We start from the raw sequence: 21,884 nt of genomic DNA, 5'->3' as shown, positions 1-21,884 counted from the left end.
CGTTAAATTATGACATTAACTCATTTGTGCTTTTACCATGGTTAATCATGTAAACTGGTGCTATGGTTTCTACCAAGTATTCAATTAAGATTACATTTTCAAATACAAGGCTGTCCAGTATAAACATAATATTAAGAGCAATGATAGAGCAATATATATATCAAGGCATGGTTATTAGACCCAGAAATGCATTCTTAGAACATTTTGACTTGTTTCTTAATATTGTTTACAATCATTTAAACCATGTCTGCGAATATGTGTGGCATATAAACAAGCATTTTTAACCCACATTTATAGAGAATGTATTCTGGTTTGGCTGATGTTTAACACCACCAGATGGCAGCTTCCTGAGCAGCACTTCATATTGACACTAGAGGACGATGTAGTCATGGTGCAATACAGTAGGACAGGTTTTTTTCATGACCACTTCATATTAGTTCCTTAATAAGTATCTCCAGTAGTAAATTTTGACATTGACTGAAGAACAGTAACTGCACATCTTATCATATGACTGCTCGACAGAAAACCAACAGTTTATACATTTTACCATAAACAATATATAAACATCACACATTCACCAGACAGATCAAGACAGATTGAGAATGTTCTCATTAGTAGCCAAAGACTGACAGATTGGTTGAAGACTTGGTCAATCAGTATTGCATGTGCTTGAGTTCACAACATATTTTACTTTATATACTTCCATTTTTATATGTGCAGGTCATTAGGAATGGACTAATTACAACACATAACATTATTTATTAGGATAAATAAAAATCTTTTTGTAAAAAATAAAAACAATAAAATATATATATAAAAAAAGATTAAAATAGTATTTAAATAGATTCAATCTTATAGGAGTAGAATTTGACAGGTTGGTTAAGTTGTGTGTGAGCGTTAGTTACCTTTCAAAATTTGACAGGATGGGTTAGGCTCAGAATAAGGTTTGTTCTGGGATACCAACATTTTTCAATGGGGCATCACCTCTGAGTGCACTTATCCAGGACTGCGTCTGAGAGACCAGTCTAGTGTAGATAAAGCAGGAATGTTAAATCCTGCTCCTGCAGGACCACGTTTGTACAAAGTTTACCTAAAACATGCTCCAACACACCTGCCTTGATGTTTCTCACAATCCTGAAGACTGGTTCAGGTGTTTAATTAGGGTTAAACCCTCCAAAAACAGGACTGGACACCCTTTGGGGGTAGCCAACCCCTGCTTCTAGAGAGCTACCTTTCTGTTTCCTTCCTGAAAAGTTTAGTTCCAACTCAGCCTGCCTTTAAATCTTCAAGTAATTCTAAGCTGGTTCAGGTGTGTTTGATTAAAGTTAGGGCAAAATTCTGCTCTCCAGGATCAGGGTTGGCTACCCCTGACCTAGACCAAAGGTTCTCAATCTTGGAGTATTGTACATAGCACTCAACAATTTGGATGTCTTTCTTATTTAAGAAAGTTTCCAAGAACTCAATGGTCAGATAAAGGAGACATCCAAAACGGGGTAGTGAAGGACAAGAATCGACAACTACAACACTAGGGTGAAAATAATAAAAGAAGGAAACCTTAAGGTTCACAGAGAGTGCTTTAGATGCCGCGGGAGTGAATAAGGCAAAGGACTGGCTGTGGACTCTAGGCCGGTTAACTAGATGACGACACGACCAAGTCAAGCTCTTTAGCATCTTCCTGACCACTGGTGAGACCACAGCTCCCGGAGAGCTCAGGGAAGTGGCTGGCCCTGCCAGAAGGAACCGGTGAGTTAGGAGATTGGTTGACCCCCTGCTTTTTGGGAGGAACAGGAGGTGGATGAATCTTCTCCGCCCTATGAATTATCGGTGAGCGGATTCCCGGTGAGAGAATTCCTGGGCTCTTCCCTGTAGGCGAGGAGACCGCAGCCAGGTTGCGATAATCAGTGCCAAAGGGTGAGCTGTTGGACGGAGGGAGTTTACTTGCCACTTGTTGGCTCGTGAACCGTGACAGCACCTGAGTGACAGTGTTGCGGGCAATCTGCTTTGCAGTAGAATTGTCTGGAGGAGGAGGAGGAGTGGCGGCAGTGGGAGAGAGGTCTCGAGGCGAGTGGACAACAGTTCCTCCATGTTGCTGGTCTACCTCAGCTTGGTGCTGAAACTTGTGGCGTGCTGCTTGGAATCGTTGGTTGATACTGGCCTGGTAAGAAGAGGGATAGGTCGGACTAGAGCAACCTAGAGAGGCCAGACGCTTGGTCAGTACAGGGGAAGAGCAAGGAGATGAGCTAAGGGAGGACGAGGCAGGACTGCCGGGGGAGAGACACTGTAAGGCCCCACTTCCTCCAGGGAGCATTACCCCATTGTCCGCCAATCCCCCTTCCTTACACCTCTCTTCAGCTGGAGACTCCAGTTCTCTGGGAGTGTGTTGACCATTTTGGTGAGGAGATGATTTAGATGCAGCAGTTTTGCCATCGACTTCTGTTTGACTAAGAGTAGGCATGATAACTGAAGGTGCGATATCTTTCTGTGGGATTTTTACCTTTTCTTCATTATCCTTTTCCATCCCAGCCTTTTCTCTTTCTTTAATTTCATCCAACTCTTTCTTTAGACTATTGAACTGTTCCAAAAGCTCTTGATATCGTTTTTCTTCCTTCAGTAGTTTCCCTCTCATCTGCTCGTGCTCTGTATCAAATTCAGCCAGCTTCTTCTCAGCTCTTGCCTCTATCTGCTGAGCACGAGCGTGTTCGCTTTCGAGCTCTCGCTTTAGGATTTCGATGGCACTGCTCTCCTGTTCCAGTTGGAGGCTGAGGTCTGCGACACGCTGGCTCTCCTCCTCTGCCCGTGCTGTAGCTTTCTGACATTCTTTAGCCAGTGTCGAGGATAACTGCTGCTGCTGTGCTAAATCTTCCTCAGCTTGATTTGACAGAACTGACTGCTCACGTTCTAAACGCTGGACTTGAGCCCTCTCAAACTCCAGCTGTGAAGAATAAAAGCAAGAGATGTCACTTTAAAAATTCAAAGAAGCTAGTAGAGTCAGAAGGAATAACATTATACTTTATAGACAGCAGACAATATACAGTACTATTGTTTTAGACCAGGGGTCTCCAATCTCGGTACAGGAGGGCCACTGTCCTGCAGAGTTTAGCTCCAACTTTCCTCAACACACCTGTCTTGAATTTTCTAGTATGCCTAGTAAGACCTTGATTACTTGTTTCAGGTGTGTTTAATTGGGGTTGGGGCTGAACTTTGCAGGACAGTGGCCCACCAGAAGCAGGATTGGACACCCCTGTTCTAGAGGATATCTTGTTTACTTGATTCTTCCTGCTTCAATCAAAACTGAATATCTTTTAGATATCTGATGTCACAATCCCCACAAATTGTATCAGCTTCATATCCATGCATTATTTATACTGTGCTATCATGTGTCTGTGTGTTTACTTACAGCTGTAACATAACAAAGTTAATTAAATAAAGCAGGTTGTTCACTGCAGGGGAAGCACTTCAGGCCCCTATGAGCTGCAAAATGTGTGAGAGACATGGCCAAGCATCCAGAGAAAGACAGTGTGTGAGTTTGTAAAGGAAACCCAGGGCAGGGCAGGAAGGGCTTTTTACATAATACTGCAGTCTGTACTTTGACCATAACATCACCTTATCCTAACCCTATAAAAACACAAACAAACAATGGATTGTCTTCACATACACACACATAGGCGGACGGACTCCATAAAAACAATGGAGCCTTTCCTCTTTAGAACAGATACCTGCACTAACACTGTTACACAACAGAGGCACACAAAATCTGCTGGCACATGGAGGCATGGTTGCTTTTATCTGGCAGTTTCAGATGTATTTATAATGGTACAGTGTGTGCATGTGTATATGTGTTTTTGGCGTTGCCTGGTTACCTGTTGCAATAGTCTGTCTCGTTCCCTCTCTAGCATGGCAGTGATGTCATCATCCGCAGCAGCGTCTTGAGCACGCCTTCGTTTCTCTTCTTCTAAATCAGCAATTACCTGCAGGCATACACACATTTAAACACCAGGACAAGACAGATGACTAATTACTGTATGACTTCTAATTGCTAATTTGAGTCACATTAATTGGGAAAATGACTTGTGACTGATTAAAATTGTCATTATTTACTCACACCGCCAAACCAGTATGACTTACTTTCTTTTGTGGAACATAAAATAACATTTTTGATAAATGTCTTTTTTTTTCCTGTCCATACAATGGAAGTTAATGGGCACCAAAACAAGTTTGGTTACTAAAATATTTCACAATATCTTATTTTTTTGTTCTGCACAATTTTCAGAATCAGAATCTTTTAAGAATGTACTGAAAATTATACATGTTATACAGTTTAAAAATAAATATGGTAACACTTTATTTTACAGTGTCGTTACATGTAGTTACTATTGTAATAACTATAAATTATTCATAATTACATGCATCTAACCCTAAACCAAACCATAATCCTAACCATATAGTAAGTACACGTAGTTACTTAATATTACTCACTACTTAAATGTATAATTACACTGTAACAAAGACACCTTAAAATAAACTGTAACCAATATATATATATATATACACACACACACACACACACATATGCGCGAAAGAAAAAAGTTAACGGATAAATCAAAATAAATAATACATTTTCATTATTGGGTGAACCCGATATGCATTTCTTGTTTTTATAAGAAGTATATTAGAGAAAAAATAAAGAATGTTTGATCAGGTTGGTTTGTGTTTCAAAGTATCAAACCCTGTTATTCAGAGATCCTTTAAATAAGACTCACCCAACGCACATAACAGGGAGAATAGTTGTGTTTAATTTAGGATTAATCATCCATACAGTGTTTATGAAATAAATAAAATTACTTTCAAAGAACTGAACGAACCAGTCCTATAAGTAGCCAGCCCTTAAACACACACATCTTCAGTATATGCACTCAAGCTCTGTTCCAAGAACTTGTGAGCTAGTCTGTTGTCTATATAGGCATCTACATTCAAACCCAGAATCCTAACAATTGTGTAACCTCCAAAGTGACTGATTGAAGTGACATAAACGACACTCCTCACAACAGTTTTAACGCCTACAGCTGATTTAGCACTACCGTGTTGTTAAGCTGGAACAGCCTTCACATTAGGATCCTAAAAATACAGCCTAGGTATGTAGCTCAGGACTCTCTCTGTCTCTCACCCGTCGATGTCTCCTCTCTGCAGCGGCAAGCTGTTTCATCATTTTCTCCTTCATGTTGGTGCAGTGGGCCATCACTAGCTTCAACACGCCCAGCGGGTTCAGACACACGGGACTCTGCCCTCCATCATCCTGAGCCTGCGACAGCTCACTGTCCCTCAGCAGCGCTATGAAGGGGTCACGGAGGTCATACTGTCCATATCGCTCCTGAACAAATGCATCTCTCTGTTGTGCCTAAAATAAATGTCAAAGATAAACAGGAAACGATAAGAATAAGTAGTTTTCTCTGAGATGTCTGAAACACACTGCAAGTTCATAATACGACTGATTAATATCTTTCATTATGTTTGCATACAAGCCATGTGTTTTTTATGAGGGACAGAAAGAGAGCAGGATTTCTAAACACCGTAATGCAAATACAGCTGGTCACTATCAGATCCATTTTCATCAAATATAATCATAGCCCTGACCCCTCCTCTACGGGCAGGTGTTAAACCTCCCCTGGGCTGAAGGGATGGAGAGGGGGGCTCACGGCACAAAAGGCCCAGCTGTAGGGGGTGTTGTTCACTACTCATTGTGCATGTGTGCGCTTGTGTGAGGGCAGGGGGGCAGTGTGACTAATTTAGGAGGGATGGGGTGGTCTTGCTAAATAGATCAGCAGATGGGAGACATGCACACACAAACACAGAATGAAGGACTGGAATAGACATGTGGTTTATGTTCTGGGCGACACATATGCTGCATACTACTCATTTCTTCATGCTTGTTCTTTTGTCCACTACACTCTTCTGTTTTCAAATCTTACCTGATTCAAACGAGTTGATTGCCCTACTCAAAATATATGGATTTATGGAGAAAATAACTGAATACAAAAATATATATAATATATTGTTTTAACCTTTATGTTATGGCAGATACTCGGTTAATATTAAAATTCTATAAGATTTTGTCTAAATATCAATAGACATATAGATAAAATCTTATATCATTTGTTTTTCATTTTAATTTTGAGATTTGACATTTATATTATTATAAATTATAAATAAAATGATTAAATGACAGTCACAATGAAATGGAATAAGCAATTAGTATACAGATCATTTCTTCCATATTATGACATATATTCTAGTGAAACAGATTATCAATTATTATCAGCAGGACTTGGTTTTATTCATCTTTTGTTGATTGGATGGAGGCATATCTAAATGCGAGTTCACAGATGACTGTAAGTGACTGAGTTATACATTTTGATGAAAAATTAAATGGTAAAAAAGGTAAAAATTTCATTTCATGCTGACTTTACCTTTACATGATCATTCGCTCACCTTAATGTAAAAATAGAGGAAATGACCATTGAATGGAAATGTACAAATGATTATGCAATATTAAATAATAATAAAAAATCTCTAATATGTTACTGTGAAATTCAGGCAAATAATCAACTCATAAGGCTAATGTGTACAGTACATGACACATAATTGGAATTTTCTTGAGCACACATTTATGTCCTTTTTAAACACACCAATGCAAACATAAAATGTCGACTTTTATCTGCTAGACACAATGCATGTGGGAAAGAGAGTCATTTTAACCAACCAGACTTCAAAAGACCTAGTTTCCGCCCTTTGCTATATTATCTGCCGATCAGTCTGGGTCTCAATGTCTTTTAATAACAGAGAGAATCAGAGGGTGTGGTGTGTATACTGGGTGTGAACATCAATAACCACAATAACCATTAAAACACAGGCTGTTGTTAACACTTTATGTCTCTCACTCTCTCTGTGTTGAGCAGAAATTCATACTCTATCGTATGTCTATGATGAAGCTGTGTGAGTGTGTTAAGTGTGTCTCAGACCACCAGGTCGGAGAGATTATTTGTTTAACTTCAGCCTTAAGCAGCGCTGCTTACTACTCCACATCATTACAGTAAATTACAGTCCATTTCCAGCCCTGGAGGCCTCAATCTGTGGCCCTGCTTGGCCTCTGAGTGACCTTATCCAGAGATCAGGGAGAGACACACACACACACACAACTAAAGGAAAGACATGAGACAGTGGAAAGGCAAACATCGCTATTACTATTACTCATACTATGGGTTATGGATTTGAACAAACCTCTAATACACCAATTATTAAACTCATCCTGCACCTTTTGTGCTACAGACGTAAATGATACTGGAAATTGTGCAGCTTGTTGAGTTCAAGATCTGCTTGTACTTTTTTTTAAGTGATTATGCCTTCAGTGTTGCATGGTAGATGATAAATTGAGTGAAAAATGACATAGACAAACAAACAATGAAGGAGAGAACATGATAGACTCGGATGAGAGACTTTGTCTCTCCTCAGATCCAACACAGCAGACTAGACAAACACCCACATAAACAATAACAGTCTACCAGGACAGACGGAACTACACACACTAGCGACTGCTTTTCCCACCAGAAATCCAGCAGCTATATTTAGCCATTTCAGTCTCTCAAGACGTTTAGTTTGTACATTAGATCCTTATTTCACTGCTTTCATTGTACATTTACTGTAAATTACTGGCATAGTTGCCTTGCTTACAGTACTACCCTATACCATAATAGCTCTGGATGCAAATATACGGTTTTAGGAACTTCCTGTGATTCAGCTATGGTTTTATGCTGCATGGTTACTTGAGTCGGCACAGTTCATTTCTATCGCAAGACAGTAGCCATATTTTGAAGGGATTATATAAATAGTTGTTACTTAGAGCTAAAAGTCCCAATGCTCATCCAAGTTTAAGAGCAGGGGCTTATGGGTATTCCCTCACTGTGGGATCCCACAATGCATGATTCATTATTTTATATTTTTTACAGTAATTTATTGACTTATTATTGTGTGTGTGAGATTAGTATTGAATGTGCTGGACAGAGCAGGATGCTGTTTGTGCTGTTGCTGTTTTTAATCAAGCTCTTGCTGATCTGAGGTGCTTACCGTCGGAGACAGAGAGGAATCAGGAGACTTCCTGGAAGGAAGTTCACACAGAACGAATCTTGCACCCCTCTAATCAACACACAGACACACACTCCAGGCGGTTCAGAAGAGAGAAGAACCCCTTTGCTGTGTGGAAATGACACATTTATAAGGTAAAACACTGGATTTGACATCCTCCCTATTAGGACAAAATAAACTGGTTTGTTTAGTCTGTTTGGACTGTGATTTTAGCATGGAATTCCCTATTCATGAAATTCCCCTTTCAGAGACCTGTGAACAGACCTGATCTTTCTTTATAAGGCTTAGATGATGAAACGGCGAGTGAGTCATATTAACGGCTGGTTTTCCGTTTTAACCACCAGCCCTCGGGACATTGGCTCCTGTATTACATCAGAATGAACCATGGGAAAATAACAGAAAAGGAGGAGCAAAAAGTGCGCTGCTGTTTCTGGAGCAATGCAGCTGGAGGCTTCCAGAACATCTAACGGGTTTGAATTCACTGCTTCACCACTGCCTGGACAGAACTTTCTGAGAGCAGTGAAGTGACAAACACACACACATATACATACACATGCACACAACGCAACATTGATCAAAGACTCAAGAGCCCCAAGGGCCTCTCATGGTTCCCTCTGTGAATAAAGCCCTTACTGGCCAGAAAGCAAGTCAAATGAAGCTGAAGACACACACACAGACACAGACACAGACACAAACACACACACACACACACACACACACACACACACACACACACACACACACACACACACACTTAGCATCTTGCCTAGGGCTGAGCAGTAAAAGAGGCCTAAGCCTAAAAGAGAGAGCGAGAGAGAGAGAGTCACAAACATATTACACACCAAGGCTTTGTTCAGACAGGAAGCAAAAATCTGATTTCAAAAATCCGCCTCAAATCTGCTTAGTTATTTATAGCAAATAATGTATGAAATGTGATGTTTATGAACCTATTTTAAACCACATCCATGTGTTGTTTGAAATCTGACATTTTCACAATGTAGTGAATAGTAAATGAGTCAAAAGGTTTTGGACATTTGCAAAATGACCTACAGATTGAATATGAAAATCAAATCAGATTTGTGTGCAGTGTAAAAAAAAGCCAGTGCGCATGTATATGATGCTTGTGAAGGACAGTGAAAACCGTTACTTTGCAAAATACAAATACGTGTGTAATGTGAATGCACACACACACACATACCACCAAATGCAACTCACTTTCAGATAAATTTAGCTTTTCTCTGTTCTGTTTTCAAAGTCACAAACTAATCTCAGAGTCCAGTGCAAACAGTCAGCAGTTGATCAGCAGGTCACAGTGAGACACCAGAGCCCCTCGTCTCATGTTTCCATCTTTCCCACACACACCCCTGAGCTACATGAGAAGCTGCTGTTCTCTGTTATTAACACTGTGTTAACTCTTTAACTAAAGCATCAGACAGAATAATTACAGGCCTATTAAAACACACATACTATATATACCTAGAGGGAACACCATATGCTTCTGTAGTGTGTCTGTTTGAGTACACACCAAAATGAACTACATTTGTTCTAGTTTTGAGGAGTTAAGACTCAATTGAGCACAGCTGATTTAATTTGCGTGCTTATCAAAGCATAAAATGAAATGGAAGATGGAGTAATGATAAAGAAATATGGGCTTTGTGCTAAGGGGCACTCAGATTAGGTGTCAAGAAGTTCACAAAAAAATAGTTTTTTTAAGGTCAGTGTGACATAATCAGGCACTAAAAAACTACAGAATTCAGAAATGTAAGCTATATTATAATATGTGACAATTTATTTTAACATTTTTTACAAAATGTTCATTTATAAGTAATATTTTATGTAAAATATATCTGTTTTTACAGTTTTTCAAAAATGCTTACACAGTTTTTGAAACTATGGCTCCATTTCTCTAAACTCTACACACAAACCACGCACACAATCAAAAGCAAACACTTAATTCAAAACTATTTTAACTCTTTTAAAAATGGAATTTTTGTGTAGTAACTCTACACACAAACATAAAATGATTAGCTACATACACAGCAAACACTGTAAAACACTGTGTAAAAAAAATATTGTGTATTTTGCTTGTTCAGTGTGCAGTGGAGTGTACAGGAGTTTGTCACATGTACATGTATGTGAACAAATACACTGTGTATACAGTATGTACGCACAATTGAAGAATTTTACAGTTATGGAACTGATCTGAATCAATACTGAACTGACTTGAGCTGAATAATGACACTTGACTTGTTAGAGCTGCTTTACAGAAGAATTAAAATCTGTCGCTATTGTGAAGCTGCAGTGAAACAATCTATGTGTGTGTGTTTTACAGGAATAGCACTGCCTTCCATTGTTCTCCTCTCTGCCTCTTCCTCTGACACACTTCCTGTGGTTCCTGACCACCAGTCCACACCAAACACTGATCATATACTGCCTGTTATATAACACAAATCTATACACATACAGAGCTAAGAATAGGCAGCATGTTAAAAATACAACATTCAAAATGCTTTCTCCTTTCCGAGCTTAATATGCAAAGTAAGCCAAATAACATCCAAAGTATGCTGTTTTCCCCAAATTAGTGTAAACACAGCACTTTGGTGCTATAAAAACATGTTCTCGACCAACACAGCTCTGCCTCCATCCCAAATTTATGTTATGGTTTAGCCAATGTTGCTATCTGTTTGTAGGTAGGGTAAATGCTAAGGAGATTTAGCACAGCTAGCAATGTGCTAAAATATGTTAGCAATACCTAGCAAAATAAAATAAAATAAAAACAGTATTAACATGCTAGTTAAAACATGCTTACAACACCAAGCAAAATGTTAAAAACATTTTTACATTTGCATTTAGTAGACGCTTTTGTCCAAAGCGACTTACAAAAGAGGAAAAAAAATTTTTTGTCAAAAAGCCAAAAATAATCATTATACAATGCCAGGTTTATTAGACAACCATATTAGGAAGCAAGCTAGAGAAGACGATAGAAAAGAAATTTTCTTTTCTTTTTTTCACTTTGACTATTATGTGTACCAAGCCTGCCAATTTTAAAGCTTTTAAAAGCTTTTAAAAGTATTTTAAACATTCAGACAATGCTTTGTCAAGCCAACACCATAATTTGTCTTGTCAAACTTTGCTGTAGTTATTTTTCCATTTCCATTTGGTGAGCGGTGAAACGACACGCTTCACAGCGTGTGTGTGTGTGTGTATGTGTATGTGTGCTCTTACCCTGAATGAGTGTATGACTACATCCTGTGCTTCCAGTTCTCCTTCCAGAATGCTGAGCAGCATCAGAAGTTCAGCTTTACTGAGAGTCTCCACATTCATCCTGCTGCCCTGAAACACACAAAGAGAAGAATTCAGTATCTGAGTCCTGAAGCAAAACCACAGGCCTGGCCATACAACTCAACACACAATGTGTTAGCAGGTCATGTATGACACAACTGTACTTAGACCAATGAAACAGGATCCTACCACACACAGATCAATTTTTCTGGCCTAGAAACACAATAATGTTCCATGCATTTTATCAGTGAATCACTCTTGATCTGAAATGACATTTGTGTGAGTCTGGCATTCATGAACATTAAAACACACACAGCAGTGTTCAGCATCTCCGCATTGTGGCCTGGCTCTCTGTCAGACCACATATAAACGCAGGAAGCTATTAGCATATCAGCACAGAGGTCTCCAGTGAACGAGCTCAACTGCTGTACTGTAACAGATTCCCTTGGTCTATTAACACACACACACACATACAAGGACAGAGGGAAGCCCGCCAAACACCCGAACACAATCTGTGCGGTCGCTGATTTATAAAATACCTGTCTAATTATGTTCATTCTTTCTTTCCTTTCTTTCTTTCTTTCTTTCTTTCTTTCTTTCTTTCTTTCTTTCTTTCTTTCTTTCTTTCTTTCTTTCTTTCTTTCTTTCTTTCTTTATATAGCACTGCTAAATGCAACCAAGGTTGCCCAAAGTTCTTTACATTAAAATAAAAAAGAATAAAAGATAAAATATAAAATATACATAGTAACAAATCTCACACCACATATACCACATTGAGATTACCTGTTATAAGCGGTCAAGGATAAGTGTGCCTTGAGCAAGTTCCTGAATACTGATATAGATTTAGCAGATCTAATAGACAGCAGCTCATTCCATTATCTCGGTCCCATAACAGCGAAAGCGCAATCACCTTTATGAAGGCGTTTAGTCCTTGGTACGACAAGAAGTATTTGATTTTCTGAACGCAATGATAATGGGATTATAAGGAATCAAAAGTTTTGCAAGGTATACAGGGGCTTGATTATTTCGAGATTTGTATACAAACATTAAAATCTTATATTTGACTCTAAGATGAATGGGGAGCCAGCGCAAATTTGCTAAAATCGGAGTAATAGATTCATATTTCTTAACCCTCTTTAACAGCCTCACCGCAGCATTTTGCACTGATTGTAAAAGGGCCAGGGATGCGGCAGAGATGCCACGATAGAGGGAGTTAACAAAAGTATGAATAACAAGCACGTACCACCGAATTGATTTGCTTCTCCATTTTTAGGTTATCATCGATTTGGATGCCTTAATCTCGTACTGATGTTTTACAGTAAGGCGCCAATGGGCTCGAATCTAAAAGGACCTTGGTAGGGTCATTTGGCTGGCCAAACACAATGACCTCTGTTTTGTCCCCGTTTAACATTAAGAATTTTTTTGCCATCCAGCTTTTAACATCATTTAGGCAAGCTAAAAGACAATCCAAAGATCTCGTCGGGTGTCTTAGTGGTAAATACAATTGAGTGTCGTCGGCGAAACAGTGGAATGATACTCCATGCTTTCTAAAAATGCTACCCAATGGGAGCAAGTACAAAGAAAAAAGTGTTGGAGAGAGAATAGACCCTTGTGGTACACCCCATGAAAGGCGTCTTTAAGTGGAGGTCGAATTTCCATAATTTACTGAACAATATCTAGCTATCACTTACAAAGGATTGAACCCTTTAAACCTACTGTGTGTTCAAGGCGAGAGATAAGGATATCATCAATCATCTCAAAGGCTGCGCTCAAATCTAGCAACAACCAGAATAACAGCATCTTCTTTGTCTAGTGGCAAAAAAATATCACTGTCAGCAGTGCCGACTCTGTTCTGTGGGCTGCTTTAAAACCGGATTGAAACGTTTCTACTATAGAATTTTCATTTAAAAATTAAAGTAATTGTTGGAAAACTACTTTTTCTAAACTTTTCGAGACAAAAGGCAGCTGTGAGATAGGTCTATAATTCTTCACATCATCCGCGGCCAGATTTGGCCGCTTCAGCATGGGTGTCACCACAGCAAGTTTAAACTCTTGTGGGAATGAGTCTCGAAGTAGGCTTTTGTTGGTCAAATGCACTAAACTCACTGATACACAATCGAAAGCCTGCTTTAACAACCGATTAGGCATCATATCATTTATACAGCGGGTGGGTTTCAAATTTTGCACAATGTCTTGTAGCATTGATGCAGTAATAGGCTGAAACTCCCTCCACTCTGCAATGCAGGCAGGAGTGTCTGATGGATCAAAAGCCACAAACAAAATCTGGGAACGCTGATCAATGATCTTTTCTGCACTTTCTGTAAAGCTGCTTTGAAACAATATGTATTGTGAAAAGCGCTATACAAATAAATTTGAATTGAATTGAATTGAATCTTTTGGCTGAAAAAATAAAAAAAACTCCTCACACGAAATCAGTGAGGACTTTTGGTGTGTGTTGTTTAACCGATTAATACCAGAATTTATAATCGAAAACAAGAATTTCTGATTACCAGCATTATCCCTAATAATGTTAGAAAAGTAAATATTTTTTTGCATCTCTTGCGAATTTTGCATCTCTTCTCTTTCTGGAATTGGAATAAAGAGTCTCTGAGGGATTCATAGTGGACTTGCAGTTTGCTCTTTTTCCATCTTCTCTCTGCATTCCAACATTGACTTCCGAGGGAACGAGTCATTTCATTTAACCAGGGATTTACTTTTGATTTATGTTTTCTAGGTCTTAACGGAGCAATACAGTCCAAAGTATCAACACAGGTGGATTTTAACAAAGTCCAATGTTCATCCCCGCCAAAAAGCGGCAGAGAAGATTCTAGCACTTGGTTTTAAACAGCGCAGAGAATTCGACATTTGTATAATCACTTAGTTTCCTTGACCAGCACACAGAGTCATCCAAAAGCACAGGTTGAATGCCAGTCGATGTCTTAAAAGTTACAGGCATATGATCTGAAAAATTTGCCTCACAAACCATTACATCATCAATTTGCAAATTATGAGTTAAAATCAAGTCTAACATATGACCCAGTTTGTGAGTAGGGCTATTTGCCTATTGCACCAAGTCAAACGATTCAATCAGATTTAAGAATTCACTACAGCAAATATGCACATTAAAATCAACCAAGAGCAAAAAGCGATCATACTTAGTAGACATTTCGCTCAGTAAATAGAAAATTCCTGGACAAACATTCTATTTGGTTTCGGAGGCCGATACACTAAGCCGACCGTCACAGGGTTTGTAGCTGCAATTTGAAACAGTTGAAGTTTAAAGCTTTGTAGAGGTTCAACCGGGAGTATCTGACAATGAATGTTTTTTTTTTTTTTTATGTATAGTCATTAATCCACAGCTGAACACCATCATAATTAAAGTCACTTAATACAGCAGTATTGTTAATTGCTTAATTCTGATTGGTTGACTCATGTTCCAGAGGTGTAGATTAATTTTCATAACTACACAGAAAGGAAGAACTTCCAGGTTTGACAACCACATTACAGCTGCACATAATTTTGCCACATTCTTTCCGGAAATATGCTTCTAGATATATATCGTTCTTCACACAAGAGCGTTTTAGGGATAAAAAATTAAAGTGTCTTATGATAAAAGTGGTTAATGACGTAACGGTTGTATAATTGATGATGGACAGCTTCATATTATGGCTTTATTATTTTTTTTCAATAATTTAATGTCCATCATCAATTATTTGTTATAACATATGAATAATTGGTAAGATTTAGTTTTTTATTAAAGAAGTCTCTTCCGCTCTTCTGCTTTTGAAGAATGTCAGTAAACATACAGTTGATGGACCCCATTGACTTCTATATGGAGAAGAAGAAGAAAAACTACAGAAGTCAATGATGACAGAATTTGTATTTTTGGGTGAACTATCCCTTTAATATTTTTGAGGAAATTGTGATAAAAAAATTAAAATAATTCAGGACACTGATGAAAAGAAAGTTCAAAAGAACAGCATTTATTTGAAATAGATTTTAATTATCTATAATTATCTTTACTGTCAGTTTTGATCAATTTAATATGTCCTCGCTGAGTAAAAGTAACCCCTTTTTCAATAAGTTTTGAATAAGTATCTGAAATAAAAGTATATGATATGTTAGAAGGGATAGCTTACTGATGTATATGCTATGCATGAATCACACATTTCATTTTTATGACAGAACTTCAAAACTTAGCACAAGAACTTTCTCAATCGATCCTAAAATCAAGAACCTAGATCTGAGTCTTAAGTAAAGTTGGTTTTCTCAGTAAAGCTGGCTTTCTTAGGGTTTTTTCCTCCTAAGACAATCTAATGAGATCACTTCCTGATATGATTCAATTTGGCCACACGTTAATGTGTTACTAGGGTGCCTGCAACAAGTATGTTATTCTTTTCCCTCTACTGAAAAGAAAGTCACACAGCTTGACCAGACTTAATATAATCTCAGGGCAATGATGTCATCCAGACATTACTAACACACTGCGGATGCAGGCCAGTTTATAGAACCAGAATGTGTGTGTGTTAAATCTGGAATGCATCTTGATGACTCAGTGATAAAGCTGTCAGTGATCCAGCCGGAGAGTGCTAGTGTGTCTGCTTAGTGCTTACACACTGATTTGATACGTCCATACCTAGTATTTGAGTTAAACATGGATACAGAAACTCAGTTGTTTGCTTAAGAGTTCCACGTTTATTTTCATGACGTCACTGACTAATGCTTTGATAAATCTCTACATAAAATCGCATGCAAATTAATACACAAACACGTCACAATCATCTTTTCAGTTTGTGAGTCAGTTAATCCATTATTTACATTCATTCAAACTAAATAGGAAACAGACTGCATCAATATTCCCGAAAGAATCTTCATCATGCTGCATCCGGTAAAAACACTATCAGTGCAGATCAGATATGCATCCTGCCTTCATTCATTTCCTCTCAAGAGAACCTGTAAAAACCACACACTTAGGCTATATTGTTTGTGTGAGAGTTTGACAAACATAGGAATGTCAAGAGAGGATTGAAACGCTGAGCTAACAAGCAGAAGCGAACAGATCTTGAAAGTATTGAAAGTATTTTAAAGTTGACATGAAATCAAAATTGACCCTATTTACTTTGTTAGCGCATATGGTGAACAATTAACGCGCTGTGTGAAAGGGGCTAGAGAGACAAATATGGTTTTCTGTCTAAAGAAACCTCTGACACTAGGCTGTAAATAACAATTACACAAATACCACATTTGACCAAGAATTGCATTCCAGAAAAAAAAGGAAACATAACTTTAAACTACAGCAATCAGGAAGAGGAGAGTCATTTCAGATACATTTCAGCTACGACAGCCAAGATCTGACATACTGAAAGCAGACTGAAATTTAAGCCATTACTTTATTCATGAGAACCAGATCCGTCTGATTTGTGAACAAATTATTTAGACCAGTTGTGTGAACTACTAGATCAACTGATTCACTGAAAAGATTCTGCGCACAACAACGATGAGCCACAGACTGACCTTGATTCTGTTACAAATTAAATAAGTACACCAATCCTGACCATGCGAAATCAGCAACAGTTGCAGTGAAAAACAAGACTAGTTAACAGTATAATGTTTCACAGAGAATAATAAAGCTATGAGGGAGCAAGAGAGCGTGTGAGAGAGACATATAGAGAAGGTTACTGGCTCTGTGGCCAAAAACAATGCACGCCAACTTGTTTGAAGCCAACATTCACACACAAATTGTGAAGTGACAAATAGCCTATGATCTCCTGACAGACAACTGATATGAAATGTGCATCATTTAAAATATAGTTCAACCCCAAAATTAAAACTCTGTCATTATTTTTTTATATTATTTTTTCGTTGTTTTCCATGCAATTATAATCAATGAGTGCGGTCAAAGTTACCGTTGCGTGCCCAAATTTAATTTTTGAAATCCAGTCATTTCACAAGGAATTTGTGATTGGGAGTTTGAGGCCGGAAAATTTCCCCATGTAGATTTCACAACTATAGTTCAAGTTGGTTCAAGTGATTCGTTAAAAAAAAATGTTGGGTTGTGTCAACCCAAATTTGGGTCAACCATGGACAAACCCAACCATTGGGTTAAACGGTTTAACCCAAATTTGTGTTGAAACAACCCAGTGTTTTTTAGAGTGTGTGAACTAGATTCAACTGATTCACTGAAAAGATGCGACTAAAAAAAATATGGACCAAGATACTTTAATAGTGCTCTTGCTTCTTTTTAATGCTTTAAAGGTCCCGTTCTTCGTGATCCCATGTTTCAAACTTTAGTTAGTGTGTAATGTTGTTGTTAGAGCATAAATAATATCTGTAAAATTATAAAGCTCAAAGTTCAATGCCAAGCGAGATATTTTATTTAACACAAGTCGCCTACAGCGAATGGCCCGTTTGGACTACATCCCTCTACTTCCTTCTTTAATGACGTCACTAGAACCGTTTTTTGACTAACCTCCGCCCACAGGAATGCTCCCTCAACTCTACCGAAATTCGTTTATGTACTTGCGCACTTCTTATAACTTACTGTGTTTACTCAGCTCTGACAGTGATTTTCTGAAGTAAAACTGAAGCTTCATCTTTTGTGTGATGTACAATAAACTTTATTAAACTCATCAGTATATGTTTGATCATCATTCAGACAGCAGACTTGTAGGCTATATTAATAAATAATGGATACATACAAGCAGATGACAAATACGTTATAATAACCGTAATTAAACTACTAAACTATACCTGTTTCATCTCTATACAGCACTCTGACTCTGTAGGCATTATTGTCCGACTCGAAATGAACACCGTTACTGAGAGTTTCTGATATTATCATCATTCCGTGAGATGAAATTGTCCTGACAGACTGAGCGCGAGCTCATGAAGCTCCGCCCCCTGGGTCGTCCAGCAGCAGCTTATTTGCATTTAAAGGGCACACACTAAAACAGCGCGTTTTTCTGTGCCCCAAAAAATGACAATTTAAACATGCTGTAAAAAATGATCTGTTGGGTATTTTGAGCTGAAACTTCACATACACACTCTGGGGACATCAGAGACTTATTTTACATCTTGTGAAAAGGGGCATAATACGGGACCTTTAAAACATCACTCTCATTGCTATAATTTCATGGAAAAGAGGTGATGAAGACTCGCACATCTTCAAAATGTCTCATTTTATGTTCCACAGAAGAAAGAAAGTCATACAGGGTTGGAAAGACATAATGAGTAGTTATTGATAGAATTATTATTTTTGGTTGAACTATTCCTTTCTTATGTAAGAGGTATAGGAAGACAGACCTTTTCTCTTCCCTCATCTCACTGACAACTCACTAAACCTCCGACTTAACCCACAGCTGCTGAGGGCAAGCCTTAAAAGAAACATCAGACTAATGTCAGCTTGCTTAATGAATCATTATCCGTAATGAGGGAGCGGGACATGTGTCAGATGTGAGTGTGGTTCACGCCGCCGCTCTGATGCCGTAACCCCATATTAAACCTGGAAAAGCCCAGTAAAACCATTATCTGGCAACAAAACACAATCTCTACATAGCCACAAAGAGTGTGAGAGCAGGAATAGAGAAACCCTATATGGATTACAGAGACCAAAAGGAATTCCAGGAATTCCCACCCCACACATAAATTAATCAAATATTAACTGAAACAGACTCCAGACGAGACTGTGACGCATACTAATTCCCCATCTTCTTCTTCCTGACACCGATACATCTTTTTACCGACTTTCTAATTCAAGACTCTGATTCTGAAGCAGTGACAAAATAACACCATGCCGAATGATTTCAGAAGGGGAACTACTGCATAACACTTGTATAAAAGCAACATGTAGTGATTTGGCACGTTGGTAAACCTGACCTGTTCACCCTGCTCTAATGAGGTCACTATATCCTAAACTCTAAACTCAACCCTTTCCCCAGGCTAAGGAGTCAAGCTGGGCTGAAACGCTTTGATTTTCACTGAGAGTAACTTCCTCATTGCTGTAGATTTGTGGTTCTGAACTATTTGTACAGATTGGGACTCAAACAAACCACCCAGTGGTTACTAAGGTGGCAAACCACAGCTTCAGACTGTCACTGACATCATTGCTTAAGAGATTTTTTCCCAAAAAACGACCAAAATCTTCAATCCAGGATGTTATGGGCCACATTTATTCACAAATTGAAATGGAAGGAAAACTGTCCATTAACTAGATACATTAGAACTAGAGGAGAATCTGCAAAACGAGGCACGCTCTTCTTTGGTGTAATTACGTCCTGACCCAATAAGAGCTCTTCAACCCAGCTCTCAAGTGACTGATTCTGACATGCCAGTCAAAGCAGAGCATTTCACTGCATACAGGCTAGACCACATTTTTGCCCTTCACCCACTGACAAACACTTACATATATGCTCTTTGAAATCACTGCTTGTTTGATTCAAAAGAACACAAATAATAAAACTGAGAGATCACATTCAGAGTAGCATTTCACCAAATGTGTCCAAATCTCTGGCAAAATAAATTTGATAGCTACACATTTTTACAAACATAACATTTAAAGAGTTACACAGGTTTTTTTTTTAGGTTTTTTTATTTAGTACTGGAACATGGAAGAATAAAGTTAAGGATCAAGGATAAACACTGTCAGATATATTTAAAATATTTAAAATTTTGCTAAATTCAGTTAAAAAAAAATTTCTTCTGGTGTTCTGGCATAAATACTTATACTTAAATGAGTGAAATTATCTAAAAATCACAAACAATTTCTTCACAATTGTGAAATAACAGAATCGTGACAGACATTTTCAAAACAACTGCTTAAAATTATTTAAAAAATTGATTTAGAAAAAAAACACAAGTCACCATAGTCTGTGCAAGCTTGTTGAAAACATAGCAGGTGAAATATGGAACGAGGATGAATACTGATGTACAGAAACTATGTACACGTTTATAAATGTTTTCATAAATATCTGACGGTGTGAAATCTTAAATATAATATGTATATTTAAAATAATAACATCTAGAAAATAGTATTAGCCTAATTGTTTTTTTGTTTTTGTTTTAAATATACAAATATACATATTTACCTGTTGTTTTTAATATACACAAGTTATGATCTGAGGACACAGTAACAACATAATTTTGATTAAATAAAGAGAAAACCAATAAAATGATAACTAGAATCTTTTTAATACAAATACACCATCCCTTACTATTTTCAAAGTGGAAATATTGCTGATTTGGAAAATAATGGCAGGTGAGCTTTTGTCACATACAACAATCAGTCTGTGGTTAATCTTTTATAAGCTGCGTGATTAAGAATAAGAGCCATAAATTGAAGCACTGTTCAGCAAAATGCATTGCTGCGGTGGATATCAGATTTCCTGCGGGACACAAAGCTTTCCTTTCAGGGTTTAAAAAATCACCCTGGACATATGTACAATTTCACATACTGCTATACAAGCAATCAGTGCACTTCTCAAACATCTGAAGCACCAACGATCAGACGTGTGACATCAGACCGGGACAAACAGAAACTGGGACTAAATACTTTTTGTGCTACTTATCATTTAATGGAGATACTATAACGATCATATTATACAACTAATTATATAATGGTATATCCAAATTCATAAAAAGAAACAAATCTGCGTGAGACCGTATTACGTGCATGAGTACGAAAGAACGCTGTGTGGAGCAGAAATAATGTTTATCATTTAAAACCGATGTTCAGATGTCATAATAATAGCGAGATAATGTATTGGAAATCTGTCCTGGGATCTGAGATTCACTCTTCCACACCAGCATGCTCTAAAGATCACATTCACACCCTCTACCCTTTCCCTAACAAGTCATAATTCCAGAAATATTAATTTGATTACCTTCATATGTGTTTTTGTTCGCTCATCAGTTCTCGCGATCACAATTATGCCAGTTTACGGAGTTATTTCTCACTTTCACTGCAGGCTGGCCGTGTTACTGTCCCGGCCGAAAATATGGACTACTGTCACTGACAGATCTTTCAGCCAATAGGCGGAGATCACGGTCCAGAATGCTCCGTTTGGATTGGATGTTAGGCTACAGGGGGAGGAGCTTAGTATGCGTCGGTTCAGTGTCTTTGTCTACTGTTGTTTGTTTTACATGCAGTTTATTGTAGTGATTTCAGCACATTTTGATTTGATTTTTGAATCGAAATCTATGATTACATTCCTTCTTTGTGAAGGTAATTTTTTTCCTGAGACAGTATATTCATGGCAGGATTTTACAGACGTCTACAATGTAAAGAATCTTTATAAAAACAAAATATTGATGATGATATTATTATATGTTAAAAAAAACTCTAAAACTCTGTCACAATATTATTGCTCTAATGTACGTATTACTCTAATGTAATCGTGTATGTTTCTAATGCTGTCTAGACATTTGTAGTGGCATGGCAAAGGTGAGCAGATAAATGCGCCTTTATTTGA

The 21,884-nt window shown here is 37.9% G+C and overlaps 1 protein-coding gene across 1 annotated transcript; it reads right to left on the bottom strand.

The window, feature by feature from the left end:
• Positions 1-1,496: 1,496 nt before the first annotated feature.
• Positions 1,497-21,427, bottom strand: cttnbp2nlb (CTTNBP2 N-terminal like b). Its single transcript, XM_084087845.1, has 5 exons — positions 21,297-21,427; positions 11,362-11,469; positions 5,165-5,395; positions 3,861-3,968; positions 1,497-2,932 (listed from the first exon to the last, which is right to left on the bottom strand). The coding sequence occupies exons 1-5, from the start codon at positions 21,300-21,302 to the stop codon at positions 1,631-1,633; spliced, it is 1,755 nt and encodes a 584-aa protein (XP_083943971.1). The 5' UTR covers positions 21,303-21,427; the 3' UTR covers positions 1,497-1,630.
• Positions 21,428-21,884: the final 457 nt, after the last annotated feature.

The sequence above is a fragment of the Abramis brama genome, assembly GCF_963993115.1.
Source record: "Abramis brama genome assembly, chromosome: 16".
NCBI lineage: Eukaryota > Metazoa > Chordata > Actinopteri > Cypriniformes > Leuciscidae > Abramis > Abramis brama.
Note: the sequence above shows the minus strand (reverse complement) of the source record. Positions and strands in the feature narration are given on the sequence as shown.